The 27927-nt window shown below is 33.4% G+C and overlaps 1 protein-coding gene across 4 annotated transcripts; it reads right to left on the bottom strand.

Annotated features, from left to right (window-relative positions):
- Nucleotides 1–1566: 1566 nt before the first annotated feature.
- On the bottom strand, nucleotides 1567–27573 carry LOC125051628. 4 transcript variants are annotated; one of them, XM_047652083.1, is made up of 17 exons: nucleotides 27328–27573; nucleotides 26776–26918; nucleotides 20701–21005; nucleotides 14626–14634; nucleotides 14372–14481; nucleotides 13043–13212; nucleotides 11891–12861; nucleotides 11043–11145; nucleotides 10317–10454; nucleotides 9621–9782; nucleotides 8047–8154; nucleotides 7110–7258; nucleotides 6537–6671; nucleotides 5324–5389; nucleotides 3693–3780; nucleotides 3302–3404; nucleotides 1567–2597 (listed from the first exon to the last, which is right to left on the bottom strand). In XM_047652083.1, the coding sequence occupies exons 1-17, from the start codon at nucleotides 27420–27422 to the stop codon at nucleotides 2546–2548; spliced, it is 2907 nt and encodes a 968-aa protein (XP_047508039.1). In that variant the 5' UTR covers nucleotides 27423–27573; the 3' UTR covers nucleotides 1567–2545. The 4 variants fall into 4 exon arrangements, with proteins under 4 accessions (XP_047508039.1, XP_047508040.1, XP_047508041.1 ...); XM_047652084.1 differs by lacking the exon at nucleotides 14626–14634; XM_047652085.1 differs by lacking the exon at nucleotides 5324–5389.
- Nucleotides 27574–27927: the final 354 nt, after the last annotated feature.

Below are 27927 nucleotides of genomic sequence, written 5' to 3' on the forward strand. Positions count from 1 at the left end.
AACGATAGACCAATTCATTAAATTCTGTAAACTGATTGCAAGGATGCCCTAAAGCAGAACAAATCGATGTCAGTAATTAGAAATCCTAAATCTTGGGTGGGCTCTCAGCAGACAGCTCACTGTTCAGTGTTCACGTCGTAATACAAGTCGCAATATTTAGAATTGGTTCTCTGATTCTTTAACAAGATAGAACACCGCATTTTACACATTGCAGATAACAGCTACGATTAAATTTGTACATAGAATAATCTAATATACTCGGACATAATTTAAAAAAAAAGGAATCTCGCTGTTGGCCTGGCCTTTACAGCCATACTCTGCATGGGCTGTTTATCCCTCGAGCCTGAATGGGCGTTTTTCCCGCGACTACCGCCGGGCGTCTTCTGAGACTCGGACCTCGGCTTGAGCCGTCGCGGGGAAGTCAATCGCCTGATGGACAGGACAGGCAGGCTCACTGGAGTGAGCGAAGTGCGAAGTAAAGATTCACGCCTTCCCCGGTGAAGGTTTTTTTTACCCTAATCTGTTTTTGGGTATTATTAATTGCGGGTCATAACGGTTCCTCCGAGTTAAGTAACCGTCTTTACGTAACAGATAACACGTGGCCATTGGGTTAAAGCGCAAGGCACATCTATTATCTCTAGATTATTATTGCAAATAAAACAAAGCAATTGTAAATACGTTTTATTAGAAAATGAAAACAAACTTTCTTACTCTACCTAAGGCACGACGTGTCAAAATAACCGCACAGCACAACACAAGGATAAAGCAAATCCCAATTTTTGTTTTTCAGACATTGTATTAAAATATTCTGAACTAAAAAAAATGTATTAAATTGAATAGTCGTTAGTACGAAATATTTATTGAGAGTTTTTGAATAACAAATCTTGTAATTTTTTTTAGAAAATACAATGGAATGACAGTCGTATAATTTAATATAAATCCAATAATCAGCTTAATGTCTCTATACAAGCTTTAAATTTGAAAATTGTTATGATAAAATGGTTGTATATTGTCACTTGAATTGCTGTAGCGAGTATATGGATTTATTGCTAAGCTATTAAGGAAAACTTGATATGTCGTGAAAAATAGGCGATATAGATAAAAAGGTATATTAATAATTTACATAATATACAACAATTTTACATAAATATACAGGGAATAAACAAAATCGCATCAAAACTTAAATGGTGTGGATTTGTGCGTTTTAATTGCTTTTCATATTTTACAAAACGTTAGTAAATACTTGTATATAATAAATTTTATATCTAAAGCGAATTAATTACACGTCCCTACACATTAAAAATGCGATTGTCTTAATTGAAATAAATAAGTTTAAACATAATTTTAATTCGCAATTACCAAAATGTCTTAAAGTTAAGTTTGTACCAAATCGTGTTATAGGTGGAGTTAATTTTATAAAGAGAGCAAATTAAATTTAAGGGGCCGTTCACGTATTACGTCAGCACTAATGGTGGGAGGGGGGGGGGGGGGGCCCTTTGATTTTCTTATTTGGTGATTACGTCAACAGTAATTATTTACTTTTTTACACATATTACCCACATTGATTTTTGTACTATTATTTTTGAGAGCTTTGATTACTTTTGCTAACGAAGGGAAGGGGATAATTTGTAGTAAATCTGCTTACGTCATACTTGAACGGCCCTTAAGGTCGAAATGTCAATAAGCTTTTCATTTACTGAAAAGTGATTTTCATACCTTTGATTTCGTACATAGCAAAATTTTCTTGAAAATTTTGTATGTTTAATCTTTTAAAGAAAATAATACAAGGAACTATGTGCTGGTAATTAGTTTCTGATGTAATGTCAATACGTCTTGACAAATGTTGGGTGATTTTTTTTTTATTAATTTAATACATAACCATGCTTACAACGGTCGGTAATTGTATTTGAATATCGAAAGTTAATATAATTCATTTAAGTTACCTTATTTTTTACAAACAAATCTCAAAATGATCCAAAACGTCAACGTCAATTTGACAGATCTATAATCTATGATTGCCTAAAATAAAAAATTTCACAAATTCAAAAATCGAATCGCCTCCTATCTATGACGAAACGTCGCCTTTACTAAAAATATATATATAAAAATTAAAAAAATATTTAGAAAAGACACAATCGTGTTCAGTCGTTATGACATAGAGAAAAGGCTCAGCTCATAGACATGTCTAACAAATTAACTTGTCAAATCTTATGCCTAAATATTAAACATTTTAAATATTTTTGTGGTCCCGTTAATCTCTAATGGAATGGGGCAGGTATTTTTTTTTTGATCATTTTGCTAAAATGGCTTTCTTGAATAAATTTACAACGAGAATTTTTCAATCCACGCGTTTACACTATGTTACTTTATCTGTATTTATTAGAAGAAAGAAAACAAGGCTCTTTTATTCCGCTTATAGTTCTGAAGAAAAAAAAGTTACATTTCAAACATTTATAAATTACATGCTTCTGACAGCTGAGACTATTATCTATGTCAATGGGTACATTAATTTGTAAAGGGTACAACCCTATCTTGGCACATGAGGTCAATATTGGTCCACGTCGGCCGTCGGCGCAACTGAATATACTGATGGCGGTCTGAAAACAGCATAAACATAAATAATTGTATTTATATGTATGTGAAAATAGTACAAAGTATCTCAGGTAGATATAAATTTAATAGTAATGTGGGTAGGTATAAACTGCGACCACTGTAAGCAGGATTGTTAAATGAAAATAATATAGATGGTTGTTACATTATGTTATTAAGTATCTGTTTGACATATGTTGTAACAAATAAATATTTAGACTTCGTATCTTAAGGTATATTTTGCAACACACAAAATTTTGCATAAATCTCATTCAACAAGGCTTGAATACAATAATTATATTGTTTTTACTTGTTCTGCTTAGGGAGCGTTCAAGTATTAGGTAACAATTTTTTTTGTGTGGGGTTATCCTTTTGTAAAACGTTAGACGATTCAACGAGATTGAATCACGCGTTATTGTTAATATTATTTTCGACTTTGCGGTGCTTTACACCACATAATGGTAACTTTTAGGTATAAAGAGTCACTGGGTGGTCACGAAACGTTTTACTATTGGGTACAGAAAAACGTTACGGCGCGTTACATGGGGGGGGGGGTCAATAATCTCCAAAAATTGCGTGACATAATACTTGAACGTTCCCTTATTAAAAATAGTATATCTTATACTTATAACATTAAACTAATCGAAAGCTTGTATTATCATGGGCATACAACATTCTAGAATAACCAAAACAAAAAAATATAGAATTTCACCTTAGCATACGCCTAGGCGCAGGAAGACGTGAAGGTCTCGGTAATGCGGATGCACGGGATTCGAGTCCCGTTTGAGGCCGCTGCGGCTCCATCTGAGCTGGCACTGGAAGTGTGAATGCTAATGTAATAGGCATAAATAAAGTTTTTTTAAGGAGTAATTGAAATTAAGAAATGATTTCGAAAAGTTTCTAAAAAATTTATTTGAAAAATAAATGGGTATTGTCATAGTTTAGCCATTGTTAGTGTGCTAATGTCAAATATAATTAAATTATGAAATTTGACATGTTTGAAACGTTTTCTCTACAAAGTAAATATTTTTATATGCACTATAAAATCTACAACTTGTTGCAATAAAGAGACGTAGATCTTACGAAATCCATGAGAAGCTTACCTGGCACTTGACGTGAAGGCACAGAAGTCGGCCTTGAAACACGCAGTTGCGACGCACACGCTATAGAAGATGGCCGCGAACATGGTGGCTGTGATTTTTAGATAATTTCGTTTTAAAACATATAAATTAAAAAAAAAACCCATCGCCTCCACCGCCAAAGCATTAATATGCACCTAGAACTATTAGCAAGCATTTCGAGAAAGTTCTATTATCACAAGCATTACGAGTGAAATGATCTGGATTCTGGAGTCGCTATCGCTATGGAAAAATGTTATTACTTTGAATATATTAATTATGTATTTAAGTTTTACACGCCTTGTAATAATAAACATGAATAATAGCAATCCTATGAGAGTCTTGGCCTCAGATTACATAACCACAATTTGTTTAAGACAAACACGTGATCAGCCTGTCGATTTCTGGGTACAATTCGCCAATTTCCTCACGATGTTGGCTTTGTAAGAGCAAGTTTTAATCGCAAGCTACTAAACACTGCTCAAAGATAGCAATACAAATAGTTATGATATATAACATATATGAACCAAAACCAACTAAATAAAAGCTGATATCGATTTAGCATTTAAATAAAAGCAAACAGTCATATGAATTGAGGGTCGATTCGACCAAACAAGAGTAAATCTTAATCTTAGAATAAATCGTCAGTTAATCGAGAGTAAATCAATTTTACGTTTTACCAACTACAAATTCTAAGAATAGTGGGCTTATTCGGGAATTGCTACTATACCGCCGTTTCGCACGGAATAACAGCTATTCCTAGAATAATTTAATGGCGTCAGTCAGTCCAATCAGCTGATTTCTGTCATTTCACAAATATGTATTCTGTGTTTTAATTTCAAGTCAACGCAACGCACTAAATTAATAGTCTAGCATTGTATAATGAAACGTTTAAACAATTTATTATTTATTTATTTGTTTTTAGATTTTTTATTTTCTATAATATTAGAATGAAATTCAACTGGGCTCAACAGAAGTTCCTTTTTAGACGAAAGCCTCAAACAAACAAGAAATAAAAACTTTTTGTTGTCGTTTGACACCTGTTAAAAGCTACTTTTTCACACTATAATACGGCAAAATCGAGTTGACATGATGTATGCTCTTACACTGTCCCGTTGTAGAACAACATTTATTTGCCGAGTTTTATTTTCGTTCACCATTCTCTTGCTATTCGCGTATTGTTATTCCTAGCACAATTATACTATCGATTACGTGGACAAACGACTATGGATTTACTCGAGATTAAAATCATGGAATAGATTATTCTTGGTACAGTTACTCGTGTATAAATTGACGTTTGGTCGAATCGACCCTGAGTAATATACTAGGTAAGAGACGAAGCCAGTTAATTTGCAAATATTTTCTGGAATCTTCTTTTTAGAATATTAGTAGCGTGTAGCAGAAAGTGCGTTCGTTCTTCTAGAACGTGTATCAACGTGAGACAATCATACTGTTTTTTCGATTATTTTATATTAACAGCTCTCACTTTTGATTCGAGATGTCCAAAACGTATCACATCTGGTAAAAAAGTTTTACATATCAGATTGAACCTCCAACGTTCGAGACACACGAAACGCTAAGTTAGTGTTTTAGTAATGAGTATGTTAGTGACTCACGGGGGCGTAATGATTCCGCATGGAGACGGGCACACCAGTCGCGATGGGCGTGGCCGACAATCGCAGCTAACGATGTTAACATATTACAAACACATAACATATAATTGTATTTCTTGCAGTAGCCTTACCACGAACATTACGGAATATGATATTTAATATTTTTTAAAGGTCAATCTATACTTTGGGAGCGTTGAAGTATTACGAAATGTATTTTGGGAGGGGGGTGGTCTTTTGTAAAACGTTACGATGCGGGGCGGGGATTCAATTACGCGTTATTGTTAATATTTTTTTCGACTTACACCACATAATAGTAACTAAAGAGTCACTAGGTGGTCACGAAACGTTTTACTATACTTGGGTACAGTACTGTACTTGGGTACTCAATAACGTAACGGCGAGTTACATGGGGGGCGGATCAATAATCTCCAAAAATTGCGTTACGTAATACTTGAACGCTCCTTTGTTTTAAAGTCTTATTTTAAGATTCATGGTTCTTCAGATAACTGAGAATTCAGAAATGAGCTCTATGACTCCTGTATGTCAAAATTGAATACCTTTTTGACGTACCGGAGTTGAACTTAGAAGTCTCTCTCTGAATCCTACCCTCAGAGGCGGTTATTAGTATGAGCAAGCTATTTTGTTATGCACATTTGGCATTCTGAATTGCTAACTGCAAGGAATACTATCTAAGTTATCATAACTTAACTCACTATTTTCCTTAAATTTTAATAGGCAAACTTACGGAATAGATAGGGATAATTTAGGCAGGAGTGCCCTAACAATAATACTTCATGATTTTTTGAAAGTGAAGTTACACCGATAATACAGTCCCTTTATCTATTCTATACGTTCAGTCAGTTATCAAACATATGAAAAAGCATGCTGGAATTATCACAATACTTTAACTGTGGATACAATAACACAACCCAAACACGAACACTCCACCACCAGTAGTATCTATTTCTCTCAAATTTAAATATAAATTCACACATTTAAAAGAGAAAATATTAAAACACAATTATAATTTAATAAAAAAAAAACACTTTATTCACGAACGAACAAGTTCTCAGTCTCATGTCGTTAAAAGTGGGGAAAATATTATTTTCTTTAACTAATATATAAAATAATAAATAAAAAATTTATTCGTCTTCCTATCATATAAAAAGTTCAAAAAACATCATACTAAATATCATTAAACTATCATGAAACTTACATCTTTTGGTTGAGCCAATTGGCTTTGCGGCCTTTCTCTCCGCAAAGTTTCCGTTCCCTGCCGCACGAGTGCCGGTGGCGCTGTAAACGCAGGCTTCGATAGCTTTTCCACGTGCATATCGACATTTTCCTCGTGCTGAAATTTAAAAAAATATAGTCTACGCCACTCAAGCTCTGGGTAGTTCAATATATGCCACGTGTCTTTATTATCGAAGAAATAAATTTAAAAACTTAAATTTATTATTTGTATTAATTTTCGACACTTTTAATATTTTAATGACAATTAAATTCATTAAACTACTAAAATATCTTCCTTTTTCCCTCCCTCTAAGTCTCGGAAATCTAATGTTTTAGATTTGTATAAATATATGAACAAGACTTAAAAATTAGCCAAAGAAGTTTCATGTTTCTGCCATGTGTACTTTGTAGGCACGCTCTTTTTTTTCTTATAGACAAGACCTTCTGTGCCAGCACATAAGTTTTTTTATGTCTAAAAGTCGTAACGGTACTTCATAAAAAAAAATCCATTAATTTTAACTTAATTAACATCTCAGCGTAATAATGTTTAAAATACCTGAGGTGGCGGTATAACGACCGACTGTCTCCTTTGCGGCAATTGCGTAATAGGCTGCGCAGGCGCCGTGGGGCTAAGGGCGGGATTTGACGCGTACACATTACGCCTCACCATCGTACGGCCCGGTATACCAGGAATCGTTCTGCCAGCTATAAATAGTTAAATTATATACTCATAACATATATCTATTTTTATTTACAAACAGAGAGTAGAAGAAAGAGAGAAGGGTAGCCAGGGTAGAATAATAGCGAAGGAAAACATAGCGACATTTGAAAAAGGACTTTTTATTTAACATATATCAACATATATAATCAAGTTAGTTTACAACATTTTACAAACTAAAAAACCTGTGGACGAAAATTAGCTTGGTACGTACGTTTGCATATTTTTTTTAATAAATAATGTTACATATAGTAACACTACGATATTAAAATATTTATCGCAAACGATCTCTTCGTTTAGCTTTATCTAGCAGAGAAATGCAAAACAAAAAGTGATAGGAACAATTTAACTCCACACCTGTACAGTACCAGGCCATTTATATTTTATAAGTCACATCGTGCTTTAGAAAGAGATACTCGGATAGCTTCGGCTTTGTAGAGCGTCATCTCTGTCACACGTAACGAAACAATAACGACGTTGAACTACGACTGACTAGATAGTCAGCGACTAAACGACCGGATTGACAAGGGTGACAGAGACGGCTATAAAGCCGAGCTAGCTAACCGAGTATCTCTTTCTAAAGCATGATGCGACTTATAAATGGCCGGGTACTGTATTTATGCGAAATATGCATTTTTTGATAGAGCAATATCGAATTTGTGCTAAAATTTCCATTTCAAACTTATTTGAATTAACGAATAAGTTTTTTTTAATGTATTGAATCAAGACAAGAGCGAGGTAACATGAAATTCATTTTTGATATGAAATAAAATACCTGGTATCCGATTGAGTTCTCTATGTGAGCTGTATTGACGCAACTTAGACGTCGGCAAAGCCATTTTTGTTGGTACACAGGTGGGAGGAGGCATTGTTCTTACGACTCCTGAAATTTATAAAAACCTTTCTTATTCACCAATTTGTTCAGTAATTCACTTTCTTTGATAGAACTAGATATAACGGGCATCAGTCATCACCAGTTATTGGTTTTTATATTTAAGAATAAGTGTAAGACTTGACGGCTCATTGGTCTAGTGGATAGTACCCCTGACTGCGAATCCATGGGTCCCGGGTTCGATCCCCGGCTGAGACAAACATCGATGCGATGAGCATTTGGTGTTGTGCTTAGGTCTTGGGTGTTTAAATATGTATTTATATGTCTATCTATAATATGTATGTATATCCGTTGCCTAGTACCCATAACACAAGCTTCACCAGCTTAGCATGGGATTAGGTCAATTGGTGTGAATTGTCAAAAAAAAACATGCTACATATGGCAAGGGCATACTTTTTTATTCGTTTTCGTGTGGACAAATCTATCCAAGTTTCACAACGACAAAACTTTATAATAATAAACAGCTTTTAATTACTCTAAGATTCACAATGCATTATGTTTTCTCCTGTTTCTTCTTTCTTTTAATTTCGGTAAAAGTGGCTTTCTTTTTTTACTGAATACGACTTAATATCTTACGTGGAAATGGGCGGGGCACATGGCAAGAGGAACAGAAAACTGGAGCAAAAAATTACTAAACTCAAGGTACAATAAACGCAAAAGAGGAAGAGAATTTAGAAGATGGATTGGCAGATTTAGGAAACAGCAGAGCGCCGACAAGAATTGCGGGATTTGGAGGAGGTCTTTGCCAAAGAGCACACAGATATCTAAAAAGAATGAGACGGTAGAAACATAATGTATTTAATCTGAAATAATAGATTTATTTTTATTATTGTTTATGTTTAACTATTTTTATTATTATTAGACGACCACGACTGCTCGTCTCGAAATGTCGAAACATTATATAAAATGATGTGATTGTGATGAATGTGTTTCTGTATCTCTGGATCTAATGAACATATTTTGAAAATTCTTTTACCAATAGAATGCCACGTTACTCGTTATCATAGGCTTTTTACTGGAAAAACAAAAAGACGTTCATGGTTCATAGTTATTAACCGGAATAATGAAAAGACTTGTGTGGTTAACGTAATTGCATGGTAAGACGAAGAAAAATGGAACGAAAATATGTCTTACGAACATTGCCTAAACGATTCTTCCGTACAAAGTCCTCCATCGCATCTCTATGACTGTAGACGATAAAAAAAACTACTGCACGGAATTTATTACTATTCTCCCCAATATCTAGATGTGTTTTTAGAACAGAGGGAAAACGGGCTGGGGGCTCATCTGATGTTGTGATACCCGCCGCCCATAGACATTCAATGCCAGAGGGATAGCTAGTGCGTTGCCGGCCTTTTCAGAATTGGTACGCTCTGATTCCGATTTGAAAGAATGATTCATGACAGGCCATACGGAGTTGGTTGTATCGATGGTATAAAATATATAAATTCTCTTACCAGCACTAGAAGGTATAGTATTTGGTTTCTGTTGTACTGGGCCCGTTATTTTCTTCTCTGGCGTGGATTTTCCGGTCAAAATATCACGCTTAGGCGCTGCCCTTCTAACCACCGTCCCACTATTTATCACTGTTGTATTCAGATCGAAGGTTCTCTCCATACCTACAATTTTAACATTTAATTAAAGTCAAGAAATATTATTTCACGATTTACATAATATGTTCTATCTATATTGAAATATAAAAATGAATCGCAAAATGTGTTGGTAAGCGCATAACCCAACAACGCCAATTCTTTTTTTATAATATTCCTTGAAATACGAGGATGGTTCTTACGGAGAGAAAAATTAAAAAAAATTGAGTGAAAAAGACTAAAAACAACACTTTTCTATATTCCCATACAAAATATTCGTAATAATACTTAAAAGTCAATTTAAAGTTTAATACCATATCATAAAGTTCAAGTGTTAGTGGAGGGGTTCCGGTTTTTTTTAGTGTTGTTTGAGCGTAGGATCTTCAAGCGAATCACCAAACCAACTAACAACACTGTCCCAATGAAAAATGTCCTGCACAGAAGTCTGATAAACTACTCGCCTATTTTAAAAAAATCACGAAACAGATACAAAAATGTTTTCTATATTACCTAAAAAAACGATAAAATTGACTTGAGTTTATACGTTTTTGGATTAGACTTTACCATTTCCATCTGGGACTTTGATGACCGTGTATGACTGATCTGTGATGTCATAAATGGGCGAAATCGTATGATGCAAGTTCAAAAGCTCATTCTTCGTCCCTTTCTTTAGTACTAGAGGTGTTGAAGCGACGTGCAAATCTGTGAAAGATATATTTATTAAATTTCTGCATGCTACAACTAAGGAAGCGTTCAAGTATTATGTAAATTTTTGGAGATTATTGACCCCCCCCCCCCATGTAACTCGCCGTAACGTTTTTCAGTACCCAAGTACAGTACTGTACCCAAGTAAAGTAACCACCTAGTGACTCTTTAGTTACTATTATGTGGTATAAGTCGAAAGAAATATTTACAATAACGCGTAATTTAATCCCCGCCCCGCATCGTAACGTTTTACAAAAGGTTATTATGTGTGTTTTTGTTAGTAATAAATGTTGTCTAAATGTCGTCTATAATAAGCGTATTTTTCATCTGTAACTTAAACGTTTGACGTTAACGTATGACCTCTATAGCATATACAAGATGTGTCAGCTGTCAGTTTAATTTAAATAAAATTAATTAGAAATAAATTTTTATAACTTTTTTATACAGACGTTTGGCAACTATCCTACCAGATGTTAAGTGAGATGCTTCCTATTGAAGGGCAAGCCTATCCAGGAGATGCCTATTCAACCCCTGCAGCTCCATCGAATATTTATTTATTTATAAAAAATATATGAGGTGACTCACTAGGGTCAGCATGATCCGGTGGACTGCTGGAACTAAATGTCCCCGTATCGGTTTCAGCACTTTCAGTTGACCCTACCATTGCGCGGTCTTCCAGTCCCCAATCCTAAAAAAATATATTACATATAAAAATTTATCAAATAATTATTGTTTATTTTCAAGACACAAAATCAAGCATCTAATTGGTTTGGCCAAGAAGGGCCATATTCGAATCTAGTCAAGTTCTTTTTATATGTACTAGTAAATTATTATGCAGAATCTGCAATACACTTACAAAAGCTAAATTTTGTAATCATATCAATTAAAGATTTGTGATAGTGTAACACCCTGTTTACTTTACATTTATGTATGTATGTCTTTCAAATTAGTCCGACTCAAAATTCAAAAGTCCTTCCTAGTAATTAAACCGAGGATCTTAGTATACAGTTAATATATATTTAAATACACAGGGGTAAAATCGACTACGTATTTGCGTGTTGTTCCCACGAGAATGTGTGTGCTCCTATTTCACCATGCCTCCTGCTGATAGAGGACAAATCTTTGTTTTAAATTCATATTATTATTATTTATTACTTAAGATGTCATGTGGAACATGGTGTAATGGTTGCAGCACCTTACAAACGTTGTGTAAAACAAAAAACTTGGCGATTAAAAAGAGTGGCGGAGAGTTTATTGCCAGTTCTTCTCTTCCGTTCTACACCCTTGATTTGAGAACTGGCATTAAATGTAAAATTAAAATCATTTAATGTATATTTCTTTTTTGACGTTCATAAGTGTACATTGTGTTACCTACATGAATAAATGATTTTTGACTTTTAAATAATAGCACTTTAGTACACATTAAGACTTACATCGGGGTTTAGAGTCCTTTCGGCGCTGTCAATCAGATTCATAGTAGCTGAATTAATATCAATTATGTGTGTTTCATTTGATTTCACGTACACCACAGTTGAATCGATTTGATTGGTTTTAGGAGACGGTTTCTTGAATGTGGCATTCCTCTTCGGTGGCTCTCTCAACGACTCCTCTTGCTTCATGACTCTTCTTCTAGTTAATAATTCTGCAGCGTTTTCCATAGATTGTCGTGGTACTGTTATAGTTTGATTAGGTAGTTGTATCGTTTTGATGGGAGATGTGTCGCTTGGAGATTTATCAGCTTCTGGAAGCGCCTTTCTAGCCAAAGACAACTTCTGCCGAGCCTGAATAATCTCGTTTAGTTCTTGCTTCTCCATCGTAACGTTCAAACTGGTCTTCCCTTCAAGTCTCTGTACCTCTACTTCATTGAAAAACGCATCGTCCTTTTCGAATGTCGTATTGACATTTTCTTTTTCCGCATCTGTATCTCTGAATTTATTGGAGAAGTGCAGCGTTATTGTCTCACTCATCTCGCCATTTCTTTTCGGCGACTCTTTTGAATTATCACTATTTTCGTTTAATACTTTCGCGGTATCGATTTGACATGCCTCTTCCCTCGCTTTGGTGTAGCTTTCGGAAGTTTTTATCGAGTCCCGTTTGAATGTATTGAATAGTTGACATCTTGGTCGAGCGGCTAGAAGTTTCTCTGATTGTTCTAAACGTGTGAAAGTGGCTGAACTGAAAATATTTGTATCTGGAGTGTCAGCCTTTCTCGAAGTATTTGATACAATGTAGGAAGAGTTGACAGAATTAACTAAGCTAGGCGGAAGAGAATCTAGAAGACTATCGTTATCGGGATGTGTTGTTTGGGAAAGAAAACTGGTGTTCATGTCTTTATCGTCAAGAATACTCAAAGTCATGCTGGTCATCATCGGATTCAGACTCTCGCGACCTATGGTGGGTGGACCTGGAATGGAAAAGAACCAATATTTACGATCGCACAATAATCAAATTATAATAAAATTAGAATAAAGAGCAAAGTTGCGAGGATTATCATAACTCTTAAATAAAAATATGTAAACTGAAAAACAGTTGACTAAGTTGGTACCGTTTTTCTGTGTAACTAAATTATCACGTATAATATATACCTGAATCCCTATGCGGCAACGATTTCTTTCCTTCGAGCGAGTCATGGTTGAAATTGCCCGAATTTTCCATAACAAGTGATGAGACAAGACTCGGTGGTGACATGCGCATGAGTGACTCTCCACTCTGGTACATATTGAGACTATTTCTATCCGCAAACATATTCAAACCCCTGAAAATGTGTATTCAATGTAAGGATTCCTAAACTTAATTAAATATAAAACAGCGTGTCATCAAAACATCAAACAAAAATTTAGGAGTGGGACCACCCTTAACATTTAGGGGGATAAAAAATAAATGTTGTCCTATTCTGAGATTTACTAAATATGCATAAAAAAATTCATAAGCATCGGTCGAGCCGTTTCGGAGGAGTATGGGAACGAACATTGTGACACGAGAATTTTATATATCTGATGTAATCCATATTTGGCTATATCTTTAGTATAATTGTTTTTTTTGTTATTTAATTTTTATATATAATTTATGTTAGCTGTAGGATTACGAAATATATAAGGAAAATTTTAATGAAACGTCATATCACGAATTAATACCGTCTAACTGAAACATGTTGTAATAACCGTTTTATTTCTGTATTAAAAGAAATCTTGCTTTAATACTAAAAAAAAAAAAAATTGTTTTAGTATTAAACACGGCATTTGCCGGCAACGCACTTGCGAGCCTTCTGGCAATGTGTGCCATGGGCGGCAGTATCATCAGGTGAGCCTCCTGCCCGTATGCCTCCTATTACATAAAAAAAAAAAACACCACAACGAAATAGATTTTACTTAGCGATTGCTAGCTTCCACCATTTAGATTACATCATCAATCAATACAATTCACTTTCGCGTGACTGCCAAGTCATGTCAAGCAATCAACACGTTCTCTTATTTTGTCTTCAAATGCATTAAGATACGCTATCAAGTATCGCAAGTTTTGCCGTACACATTAGCACTAAGTCTCGTTTCCGAATCTTACCCCCAGTCGAGAATTAGAACTATAACTCTTGGTAAGGCATTTGGCTTAGACCCTTTTAGAGGCAATAAACAAACGACTCGTATTCTTTATTGGCTTAGAAACTCTAAATAAAATAATAAGTGAAACAAATGCAGAAACATGTTGCGCGAAAAGTCAAAATCGAAATGTGATTATGCGTTTTAATTTCCAAAATTCATTCTATCATTTATACGCGAAGTAAAAGAAAGCTTTACCTTCAATATAGTACAATATCTAAAAAAAATGTCCCCTTCTGTCCCATTTTATTACCACAGTGTTAAAATAAATATAAGAATAATTTACTTTCTATAAATCCAATATGCAATAAAAGTACGTACTTATTAAATGTATTGTGTATATTATTCGCCGGTTGTGAGTAGTCGATGTTTATTGGCTTGAACCGTGTATGATCCGATGTCCGGTCCTCTGACGTGTCCCCATCTTCTAACTGGAAATTAAAAAAACATTGAACAATTGCCTGATTTCACTATGTAGCTATCTTTACTAAAATTAATTTATTAATAAACTTATTATAATTAAAGATTGCAAAAAAAATGTTAAATATTTTTATTTACATCAAAACGTAGGTTACCTTAGATTCCTTCGAATGCAAGAACAATAAAAAATATTATTAGTTTAACATATACAGTGAGCCTAGCGGCTTCAGCATGCGTCTCTCATACCTAAGGTCGTAGGTTCGATCCCCGGCTGTGCACCAATGGACATGTGCGCAATTTAAATTCGCTCGACCGGTGAAGGAAAACATCTTGAGGAACCGGGTTGCCTAAGACCCAAAAAAGTCAACGGCGCGGCGTGTCACTAGGCTGATCACCTACTTGCCTATTGGATTGACAAATGATCATGAAACAGATACAGAAATCTGAGGTCCACACTAATTAAAAAGGTTGTAGTGCCAATTGCTTCTTTTTAACATTATTAGGTGTTAGATTTTTTCCTTAACCACAGTACGATAACGTGTAAATACGATGGACTACATAACAGTAAATAATAATCAGACCCATTACGGAATCGGTACTCCCAAAGTAGTCCATTGAAATGTTACATTTTTTAGGCCTAACCTTGCGTTTTTTAGAGGACGCAATTTTATTTTTTTGATGTGTAGGGGGGGTCAGTGTAAAGCTAACACCAAGTTTGTGGGGTCGCCACCCTTGTCCCACGGCCGCCATCTTGGAAAAAGGGGTCCAAAAACCACGTTTTTGGCTATATCTCCTAAACTATCCATCCTACATTTAACTTGTAAAGACACATTTTGTAGCAAATCGCTGTGCCTACAATTATGTTTATGTAACTTTTTATCATAAATCCAAAATTTAAAAAGTTATAAGTAAAAAAAGTGAAAATATTTTCTATTTCTAAAGTTGACTAGGTGCGTCAATGCTCATGACAAGCCGATCAAAACAGCAGTTTTACCTTACTTTTAAGATCTCTCGTTTATTTTAAACAAATTTTCCAAATATATATATTTTTTTTTTTTTATTCCTACAATTTTACTTATTGGTATTCCTAGTAGGCCTATTCCACAGACAACTTGCTGATATGGTAATCTTCGACATAATTATATTATCAATCAGTTATTAGAATGGTAGCTAGCTATCACTTTTTTATTTATAACTTTTTGAATTTTGGATTTATGATAAAAAGTTACATGGACATAATCGTAGACACAGCGATTTGCTACAAAATGTGTCTTTGCAAGTTTTATGTACGATGGATAGTTCAGGAGATATAGCCAAAAACATGGTTTTTGGACCCCTTTATCCAAGATGGCGGCCGGGGGACAAGCACGCCAACCCCACAAACTTGGAGTTAAGCTTGTATTGACCCCCCCTACATGTTCCATAAATAAAATTGCGTCCTCTAAAAAACGCAACCCCAAATGTAACTTTTCAATGGACTAAAGCTGTCTTAAACATATATATCTCGAGCGTAAACAAGTGATAATAAAATTCATCGAAATCGAAAGTGAACTAGTCACGACAGACTGAATAAGTTTAGCAATAGTTGTAATGAATTAAGTCTTTGTAAATTTCGTTTTGGTAGTTCTTTAGAGGCTTTTTATCTTTCCTATGTTTTTTATCTGGAAGATCTCTATAGGGGAGTGTGGATAAACGTAGCGGAACCCCGTTATTTTACGAGATCTTTTATTATAATGTTTCAGTTGTCATTAAGCTATTATAATAATACTAATAAAAGCCCGATTAATTTCCAAAAATTACAAAAATTAAATAAATAAAATAAAATACAGCTTAGATTTTAGATGCAGTTTTTTCTTGTTATCCTATATATCCTATACCCTAGCTGCTTTTTCAATAATGAATAGCTTTCTTTCTCCATTCGCTTCCGCTTCTTTTTCACGAGAAACAAGAATTAAAAATAACTTGTTTATTCTACAATATTGTCTTTGAAAAAAATACTATGTATTTCTTTGACATCCTGAATATCGCACTAACGAATTATTTCCAGCCTGGGGGGATTAGGATCGGTAGCTGTAGATGGGTCAAGGTCCAGGCTATTAAACAGAGCACAAACTTCTCATAAAGCGCAATGTATTCTTTCTTTATATCAATTAACAATTACCGTTATATTTTTTTATATCAGGAGGCAAGCCAAAAGGCCAAGTAGGAGGTTGTAATTTCGATATTTATTTTATTTTTAAATTTATTTATAATACTGCATTAGAGACATCATTAGCAACACGTAATGCATGATTAATCCCTGACAACGTAAACAGTCATAAGACAATTTTATAAAGCAACGTCACACAAAACATTGACTCTTGGCACGACTAGACTATTGTATGACATAACATTAATATTATATGCAACACAAATCGTGTTTTCTAGAATGAAATCACCTTCGTAAAAAACTGTTCATTCACAGTAAATTCACGTTAAGAGATTGCTTTTTGTATTGGTGTTGCACCGTATCAAAAGCGTATCGCAGTCTTGGTAATAATAAAATGATCTTTCATTTAATCCAGACTATTATTAAGACGTAATCATCCGGGATCGTCTTTTCTGGAATACCATTATAAACCATAATATTTTCCACCGCTTTCCGTTATGATTCGAGTAAGAAACATCCGTAGTATTCTGTATTTCTGAGATTAAACGTAGCAAGAACATCGTCACTTTATCCACCTTATAAAATATAAAACATTTTAGAGTGTCCATTCGAAATGTATGTCACGATGAGAGTGCATGCACTCTAGTTTAAAAATAATATACAACTACAAATCTTTGCAGACATAGTTATTTGCAGGGACATAACAATATTACTTTTATGTATGTATTTTATGTAAGCCAAAATAAAAAATAAAATCAGTGGCGATACAACCTATTTAGGTCTGGGTCTGATTTCTGTATCTGTTTCATGATCATTTGTCAATCTTATAGGCATGTGATCAGCCTCCTGTGCCTGACACACGCCGTCGACTTTTTGGGTCTATGTCTAGCCGGTTTCCTCACGATGTTTTCCTTCACCGTTCGAGCGAATGTTAAATGTGCACATAGAAAGAAAGCCCTTTGGTGAACAGCCGGGGAGCCGTGCCCAAATTGTACTAGTACTGTAGTTTGAAAAAAAAAAGTAGCTACAAAGACGCTCAGTATATTCAGTTAAAACTAGAATAAATGAAATAACAGTACAAAACAAAAGTGTTTATGACACATTTTTGGAAACGTATCGCATTTGTCGTCTACGTTCAAACTACGTCCATACCGAACAAATGACAGACATAATTATCTAAAACTAATCCAATTAGTAGCTAGCTATTTACGGCTAGTACACTGTCCCATATACATTAATAGATCCAACCAGTTATCACTTGCAGATTTGCGCAACGTTTAGCCTTCAAATACAAATTGACATTATTTACTATAAAAATTATGTATTGCGTCATACCGCCTTTACGTTCAAGGTTGTAGACTTATAGTCCGGTCAATATAGACATTTGAAATAACAAAAATTCCCGGAGAACCAAAAATTGGTGGAGAGCGATATCTCAGGTATCGTAACTCTTAGGAAAAAAATCGTGACTATCATTTTTTTAGAGAATTTTAAGATCTACAACTTTGGTTTGAAACGTTTTTTGATAAAACTTACCGTTTTCGAGAAATCCAAAATACTCAAATTTTGACCTTTGCCCTCGAATAACTTTTGTAGCACACAGGATCGATAGGGATTTTTAAAACTTTATTTGAAATGATAAACACCAGCTCTCCACAAATTTTTGGCTCTCCGGGAATTTTTGTTATTTGAGCACTATTTTTATGTCTAATTTGACCGGACTATTATCATTACCGCTCTTACGGAGCGTCTAAAACGTCCAAAGTTACTTCCGGATATTAAGGAGATTGCCTATGAGCGATATGGCTGCACTTCGGGCTACTATCTATAATATTATTGTGTAAGAGAAATCAGTGATGGTGGAAAAAGGAGTAAGTTCCCCGTCTTTTGCCAATCCTAAACTAAACTAAAGGCGGCCATTCACGGGCGATCCATCGATCCATTTGACACGCTGTCGATCCTAAATTCGTCCATGAATGTGAAAACACTGTCGGTCCAAATGGATTGGTTCGGCACGATGGAATTCCAACTGCGCGAAAATACATCGCGCCGAGTCAATTGGCGCGCTTGTAAATGCGGAAAACCACGGTTTGCTCGTTCGTGAATGGTGTTACTCGAGAGCCAAAGACACCAATTTTGATTTTAGTTTGCGTTTAGCCGTTGGACGAGAAGCACGTGGCGCATTGTTAATATAAATCGTTTTCGCAATGAGTTCAAACCGTGACTTTGTTATTAAATTTATTTATAAGTTTAGAAAAAAAGTCAACTCCTTCATTAAATTTATGTGAGTGAGTTGCGATCTTTTTAGCAACCAATCCTTACACCACTTTCTTTTTTTAAAACTAGACAAATCCCTATGGTAGATAAATAAAACTCATCTTCTGAATCGAAGTTCATTATGAACACGTCCGGGCTATCGACGCCTACACTCAAAATGATCAAATGGAACGGCCCGCTAGCGTGTTCGTGAATGGCATGAATTTGGCTCGGCGCGACGTCGAGTATTGAGCCCGTGGCGTGAAAGCCATATGGATCGCCCGTGAATGGCCGCCTTAAAGGCCAAGCTTTCAGCTATCTGCTGAAACCCCGGTGGAATTCAAAAGCTACCCAGAGTGCTGCTGCGATGTGGTCGATTTGACAGTACCCGCGCTTTTTATTTCTGGTTACAGCTCGAAATTGTTCTGATCCTATATATCCTCACCGCTTTTAGATAGGATTGAATTAACAAGGAATAATTGTAAAAATCCGTATAAGTTGATACATATTAGATTTATAATAGTTATTAACTCAGCTATTTTGATTAACCATAATTCTAACCATTATATACATATATAAAATTCTCGTGTCACAATGTACTCCTCCGAAACGGCTTGACCGATTCTTATGAATTTTCTGAGTATGTCTGAGAATCAGCTACTATCTATCTTTCAAACCCTATAGTGTTAGTATAAGGGGTGTCCAGTGTCCACCCCAAAATATTTATTTCTACTTTTAAGATAATTTTTATTTTCGTAATATGTGGCATTAAAAAATACATATAACCCTAAATTTTCACCCCTATACGATCAACCCCTATTTTGTAGTATAGTAGATAGTTATTTTTATTGGACTTAAAAAATTGTTTCCTAGAAATAATATACATAGCAAAACAACGTTTGCCGGGTCAGCTAGTATACAAATAATATGCGACAACTTGAAACTAATTAACCCATGATGGGGGTCAATAATCTCCAAAAATTGCGTGACGTAATACTTGAACGCTGCCTTAAACACTATGCAAGAGAAAAAGCTCCCCGGAAGCTTCCAGCTCCGAAGCTCCCAGTCAATAGACGGGTTCTTATGAGAGATGAATCTAACGGAGCAGCAGAAGACATCAGCTACAATGACAATTAGGCCACTCCCAAAGAACAATCTATTAAAAGAATCACAACTGTGACGGTAACCTATAGACGAACTAATTGAGCGTTAAGTTTTAAACCGTTGTTACGAAATGGAAATCTAAATATACATAATCTGATCAAAGGTTATATAAATAGAATTGTTTTTCTTTGCTTACTCGGTCTATTTTACGTATAAAAGCTGTGTTCGTTTCTTTTATAACTATTAGAATAAATTAAGTGATAGCTATTTCAGTAGCAAACGCTTTGATTGGAAAAACTTAAATTTATAAAGACTGATATTTTGGATAACCGAGCGTATTTTTATATCTACACACGAATATTGTGTCGTAAAATGCCAAGAAAAAATGGTTTGACAGCTCTTAAAACATAAATCTAAGGAAAATTTATTACAATTATTTGGAATTTGAATTTAAAAAATCCTAGTAATTTCATCCTAAAACGTTTCTTTTTTAATATTATAAATTATATATGGGCATAAGAATTTTAGAAAGGCTAATGTGGGGATAAAAAAGGTTCGGATAACCAACTGAATCCGAAAGAGGACTTAGTTCTTAATAAGTGTAAGGCAAATCAGTAGAAGTGATATGGCATGTTCAATGTAAATTAGTTCGCGAAATACCTTGCTATGTAAAATATATGTTTAATGCATATATACAGCATATCTAGTGTTGTAACCTTACCTGTGGATCATCATCCAGAGCCATACCACGCCTTTTCACCGCAAACTCTTTGATAACATTACTATTCTCCGTATTAACATCAACATTGAACGTCTTCAGCCGCAACATGGGGCTGATTGGGCCCAACGGGTTGTTATACTTGTTGTATGTGAGATACTTGTTGGCCGACTGGTTGAGCGACTGGTGGGGCGACATAGCTGGATTAACTTCGACTATACTCTGTATGCTAGGTCTTTGTGGTCGACGTTTTGGTCTTACGAACGTCCGTGAATCGAATTTATGCTTGTCCGGTGCTGCAGCTTGATCTGAAAGGAATAAGATTTTACTAAGTAGTTCTTGGAATCGCATAATACATTGAAATATTAAAAATGAGCTTATATTTTAAACTTAAGGGCCTACATTTTAATATCCTCTTCGACTTCCGAAAAAAAGTATGATTATATATTTTTAAAATATGATTGAAATATAGAAAACTCGCGCACAAGCATAGAATGACATAGTTTGTTTTCTTGTAAATATACAGAAATAATTAAAAAAAAAACACTAAATAGCAATAAATGTTGCCTAATAAATGTTATGTTCGAATAGGTTTACTTGATTTCATTTTAAGATTTTTAAGTAAAAGACGCGTTGCCGGCCTTTTATATATTGGTACGCTCTTTTCTTGAAGGACCCTAAATACCGGAAATACCTCAGTGGACAGCTGGTTACACATAGTGGTGGTGCGCCCAGTGTAGACCATATTGTAGCAAATTGAATCAAGCTTTACTTGCTATTCTGTGCAATCCAGTTGGCGCCAAATGATATACTCTATGTATTTTTTTATGTCTCTCACGTAGACGTCTATCAAGGTTATTGGAAGTGACGACTAATTATCTATGTGATTGCGACGGAAGATAACTGCATAGAAGGTGAACGCACTCATTAAACCAATCTATACAGTTCATTCTCAAACAGTAATAAAAAGATATTTCTTATATTTTATACGAAATTCCTATCAATAAAAACAAAACTTCTTAAACAGGTTTTGGACATGGCCGAAAAAAAATATCTATATTTTTTAATTATTTAATTACAACTAACATTCTTTGACGACCTGTAATTCAGAAAATCGTACCAAAACTTTTAAATTAAACTCTTACTGAGTAGAGTTTGTTTCCTCTACGAAGAAAATATATGAGAGAGAAACACGCGTCACTAAGTAAAAACTGTGTTATAAGAGTGATTTATTGTATAATTCTATATTTTGATTCTATTTTTACCAACTACGCACTTTCCACATATGTAGTATTTATATTTATTTCATATATAATAATACTAAGGGTATATTTTTCTACATTAGATTCCTAATCGCCTATCAGGCAGATTTGTGGCTGAGAAAATAACTTCATTTCTAAGTAAATGAAGTTATTTTCTCTAACTAAGTCTGGTCTTGGCGTCTCCTGCCGGGCCTAGGCGACAATTACTCCGAAAATATTCTCATGACATTTATGGGCCCATACTAGGGTTGAATGAGATCGCTGGTTAGGGATAATCCTTTCTTGTCCTTTTAAAGCAACGAAGTTTTAATTAATTTAGTTTGAATAAATAACATTACATACATATGTAATGGATTAAGCAAGGGAACTGGAATTGATATGATCTTCATTAAAACCGTAAAGTAGTTTTTATTACTGAACTTCATTCACCATAACTGGATTACCGATCCTACTTTACTTTAAAGTTAACGTCTCACTGAAGTGCGAATATATTGTATTAAAACTTCAATAATAAATATCTCTACAAGATAATTTCTACATTAATTAGCACAACTTCTTGATAATACACTATTTCAAATAAAGAAACAAGTGGCTTAGTGGTATAGGTATAGGTAGCCTACATTTAGTTTTAATTCTCAATTAGATAAACATATTCGAAAAAGTTCCAATTGTTAACCAAGGGGCTTAGTCACGATCCCCTAACAGTAGTGTATGTAGAAATACGAAAACTAAGTTTGTATGAAAATTTGTCGATACGATCTGACATTTTATCATACAAATTTATTTATTTATTACCACATCATTATTCTATCTATTTAGTTTTCGACTACTGTTAAGACATCTTGACAAAGCCCCCAATTATATTCTATACGATAACACTTTAATAAAATAGGTTTTGTGTGATGAAAATCATACAAAAGAAAAAACAGTGTAAAAAGGTGTGATTGAGCATTTAAGGGCCAATAATCCTGTCCCTACATAGAACCTATTTGCTAATGCCATAGCACCTAAACAAGAAGTGGTTATATCCACTCCATACTGAATGTAGAACAAAATGCATCAACTCAGAATCGGAACTCCTTAAATGGAACACCATTTGACAGACAACACGTCCGCAATGTTTATGCCAATTATTATGTAGACTTTGTTACATACTTGTTAAATATCCAAATGTACTCTAACTTAAAAAAACTAAGGGATCCTGTAGAGCTCTGCGTTTATTTAATTGATCACTTTGAGGTAAATAATTATGTGCCTCGTCATCGTAATATCGTCATAAAAATCGCCGTAAATATATGCCTAAGAAGGCGGATAATGGTTGCACGGATTATATCGTGGAGACCTTAATAAGGTATAGCTACTAAATCTGGGTTCGATTTTAAAGTAATTAAAATTTCGGAATAATAAAACAGAAAGCTGATTATCCTTTTGATCAAGGATAGTTGACACTGACGCAAAAAAAGGTTCAATGCTCCATTAGGAGTTTAGGAGAGTTAAAAAATATTGGTAATGCAATTTACATATTACCAATAAAACTTCATTATTTTTACCCTTTTTATTGTGTTTTAGTGATGTTTTAAGTTCTGTATTGTATTTAATTTTTTAAGTTATTTTTTACGTATGGATTGTCTGGAACAAACTGTTATACCCGATTTTTACATCCTTTATCTGCATTTATTTCATTTTTCACTCGTGTTGTGTTGTGATAAAAAAAAAAGTTTTATTATTATTATTTTTGAGATTTTTTTAAGTTATCGTATATTACATTAACGCAACTGTCACATCATGTCATATTGAAATGGTAACTAAGAAATTGGTACGTAATTAGGACAACGATAGTATGCAATGTCCGCACGCGACCATAAACCTCATGAAAACGCATTCTAGAAAGTGAAACGGCTATTCAATACTCATAGTATGCTGATCGAAGCGTGGGCAATCCATACTCGGATGACATCATTTATAGAGCGACCTGCGATTAACGCGGTCAAAATCGACAGTTATGTTTCCGATGTTATAAGTGCTATCTACAGCGATCTTTTATTTTACTCGTACAATACGTCACGATCGTAGAACAATGTCGGATTTGAAATAAATCCAAAAACCACTTTTTATCATATTTGGATACTACATTGACTAAATATTACGGCTACATTAAAAAAATCCATGTGTTTTTAAATTTCAAATTAAATAAGTCGGTAAATTTACGGATTAGATAGAAGAATAAACATATGATTTTTCTAGAAAACTGTGTAATTTAATGTTATTATTTTTATTTTGTTTTAAAAACAAAACCTTTTATTTGCTTGTATGCCAATGTGTCATAATAGAATATGAATTAAAATAGTTTTGACAAAAATTAACATGATTATATTATTTCGAAATGGCTGCCCTGTAAAGTTTACTTTTTGTCAGATCCGTCACTATTCTACGACTATGACGATTATAGATCTATTTAATATCCATTTAAGCTTTAATAAATAAATTTATTTGTTAAGTATCTTAGCAATAAAATCACTATACTATAAAATTAAATAACAAAGTACATATAAAGACGTATTTATATGTATAAGAATAGTTCAGTATAAAGGAAGATAGATATTTATAACAGTTAATGAAACGAAAGTCCATGCCTATTCTCTTAGAAAAATAATGTGCAATTAAAATAATGTAGTGTAGAAAGTACAAGTATTTTCACTTAATATGATTCCCACGTTCGAAATATTTGAGCTTTGTACGAAATAATAACTACAGTTATTGTACTGATTTTTATAAAGAAATATGAAATTCAATTTTTTCACGTACCGTTAGTACGTAATTAAGACATCATGACCTGCTGTAATTAAGACATCTACAGCTGAAATTAACCGCATTATTTTTATTGTGAAATTTTACAAAATAATAATTTACGTGTTCTTTACTTATATCTTTAAAATTGTTTAGCAAGTTCATCTCTTATTAAAATTACTGAGGCTCAAATGAACGCATGATATGCATTTCACGCCTTACGATTTCCGAAGCAACAATAAATATTTGTATTGGGAATACACAGCTGATTCACCTACTCTTTCTTGCATGCATTCAAAATATTCAGTGTCATGTCGTGTAATTTACTTCATTCGTGTTTTTCCTTCTTATTATTATAGGATTATTTTCACATGAAGATGAAAATCATTCATGATTCAACCATGAAGCGATTTGGTCCCAGCCAAAATTCAAAGACGATAAATGCATATGACAATCTTCATATGTAAAATCTATATACACAACAAGGAACAATAGTATTGTAACCGGATGAAAACAAGAATAAGTCATGTAGGAACCGTATCTTGAGAAAATACTTGTATAACCAGTTACTTCCTCGTTAGCTTCCTATATTTTTACCTTCAATCAATATAATGACGAAAATTACATTTAACAATGATTTAACTACGTATTAATTTACGTTAAGTATTCATACTACGCATGCGTGCGTATATTTTTGAGATTATGTCTGAAATCATCGATTTATCGTAATTACTTTAATAGGAAATGAAAGTACGTATTTAATATCTAAGCTCACCTAAATCACTTTAAGAAAAGCAGTTACAACTACGTATTTATCATAGTAGAAAGTATCATAATCAGTAAAAGTTAAAAAAAAATATAACAAATATAAAATAGATTTTTTAAATATTTAATTTTGGCTCCACAATACACCTGTAAGTGCATCACAATTGAATGATGAAATGATGCCTTGATACTACTAGTTGAAACATTGGTGTATTAATATATAAGGTCTTTTTTCCAATAATTGATAAAAAAAGGAAGTTTCCATCATATTACCTATATAACAATATATAGCCTCCATAAAAATGCAGACATCAGATATCGGCTTGTAATGAAATAATGCACTGATATTTGATAAGAAAAAAGAACATATTTGATAATATTATATAGATAAATTAAAATTATAATAGGTTATCATTGTTAATTGAACATTGCATTATAAAAAAATATTTATAGCTTATCTCTTCCTTTCTATTTAGTGTACTTATTAGGATTTCAAAGACCTACAGACCTACCATTTAGTACATAGAGATTTTATCTACTGAACCAAAAGAATCCTTCATCTAATAAAAACTACACTATAGCTATATTGTATTTAAAACAAATAATAATAATAATATCTTCAAGAATTGTAATGTTGATGGTACCAGAAAAGTAAGACTTTCATTCAAAATACTTTCTTCTAATAAATAGACAGTGATTGTCTAGAACCTATATTTCAGGTAACTATTAACTCCACATGAATAAATACACATATTTTAAAGTAATGAATAATTGAGATGACTCATTCTTTGTTGAAAATTTATGGACCATAACCAACATCAATAAAGTGATTAGATTAACAATAGCTTTATGAACCTATAATATTTATTATGATGAAGGTAAATTAATTTAATATGTGTAGTCTGGTGTCTTAATTATAGTATTCTTGACTGAAATATGAGCTTAGTAACTGCATAGGATCAAGTTATTGTTTCTGCTAGTGTGTATCTCCTATCATGTTACTTGCACAATATGACAATACATTGTTTACTTTTTGTATCATATTACATATTTATTTTAAATTTTGTCTATATTGCAGCCCAGCAACTGAGCATGAAAATGATTCACATTATCATAAGCACAAAAAAAATATTTGTACAGACTTCGTTATATCATATAATTATTATAAAAATTACTAATACTACTAATCCTACAAGTAAATTATTGTAAGATTTTTATTTGCCAATTGATTTTAGTCCAATAAATTCACATTTTAGTGACTTACTTTTGAGTACATTATCCAAAGCAGCCAGTAAGTCTTCTTTTGCTTTGATATAATCATCATCTTCATTTAAAGGCCAGTCAAAGTTTAATTTGTATTCAAATAAATCAAACTTTTCTCCTGAGTCACCAGATGCTCTATACAACCTAAACAAGTAACATAAATGAAAAACATGATTTTAATATAGCTAATTATATGGTCTGGGTATTGGCTGTTGAATTAGACTTTGTCTTATTAGAAAAAAACAAGCAATACTTTTCCATAATAACCACTAATCTTAAACAAAATCAAGATGTTTTAAAGGTCTAATTTTTTTTAATATTAAAAGTATTCAAGTCGTGTGAAAATCCAAATAAAATATTATCAAGACTTAAGATGATTAGCAGGTGTATAAAGATGAGTAAATATTTGTAGACAAAAAAAAACAATTATGTACATATAAACAGGTGGTGGTTCAAGAATCCTGTCAGTCTAGTCCGTAAAGTGGACTTGGATTTGTCGGATGTTCTAACGACGTATATAGAAAATATATGCTTAAAAAAGTAAACAACCTACCAAGTCTGTTCATCTGAAAAATCTAAGGATTCCACGTCAATCAGATCAGAATCGATCATATTATCTTTGTTTATATTGTGATCAAACTGATTCATAATACCGAATAAACCACAACATTAATTTGGCACTTATTCATTAATCACATTTAATTTTTTTCGAATTAATAACGTATAAGCACGAATAATACTGAATAAATTAAAGAAAAAATTAAGTATATCAGAATAACACGAAAATGAAAATGTCCCACACAAGCAGTGTTGCCAACTCGGATTTTGAAAATTACGTAGGTCAGATTAAACAATTACGTAGATTTAGCAAAAATTGTATAGGAAAAGTTCGTAGATCTACGTACTTTTTTTTATGAGTGAAATGAAGAGGGTAGGGTTGGTAAAACTGAATAAAAAGAGTGTTATTTTTTTGAAATGGAAATAAAAAAAAATATATTCATTATTATTTTCTGGTAAATTAAATTTGTACATGTTTTTATTAAAAAGTTTAATATGATCTTGCGTTGGCCCAGGATTACTTTTCAGATCACTTTTTGTAAAATGTAACCCTGTGAGGGTTTCAGTAGACTGAGGTCCGTTTCTGATGTTAGTT

The sequence above is a fragment of the Pieris napi genome, chromosome 8 (genome assembly GCF_905475465.1).
Source record: "Pieris napi chromosome 8, ilPieNapi1.2, whole genome shotgun sequence".
Lineage (NCBI taxonomy): Eukaryota > Metazoa > Arthropoda > Insecta > Lepidoptera > Pieridae > Pieris > Pieris napi.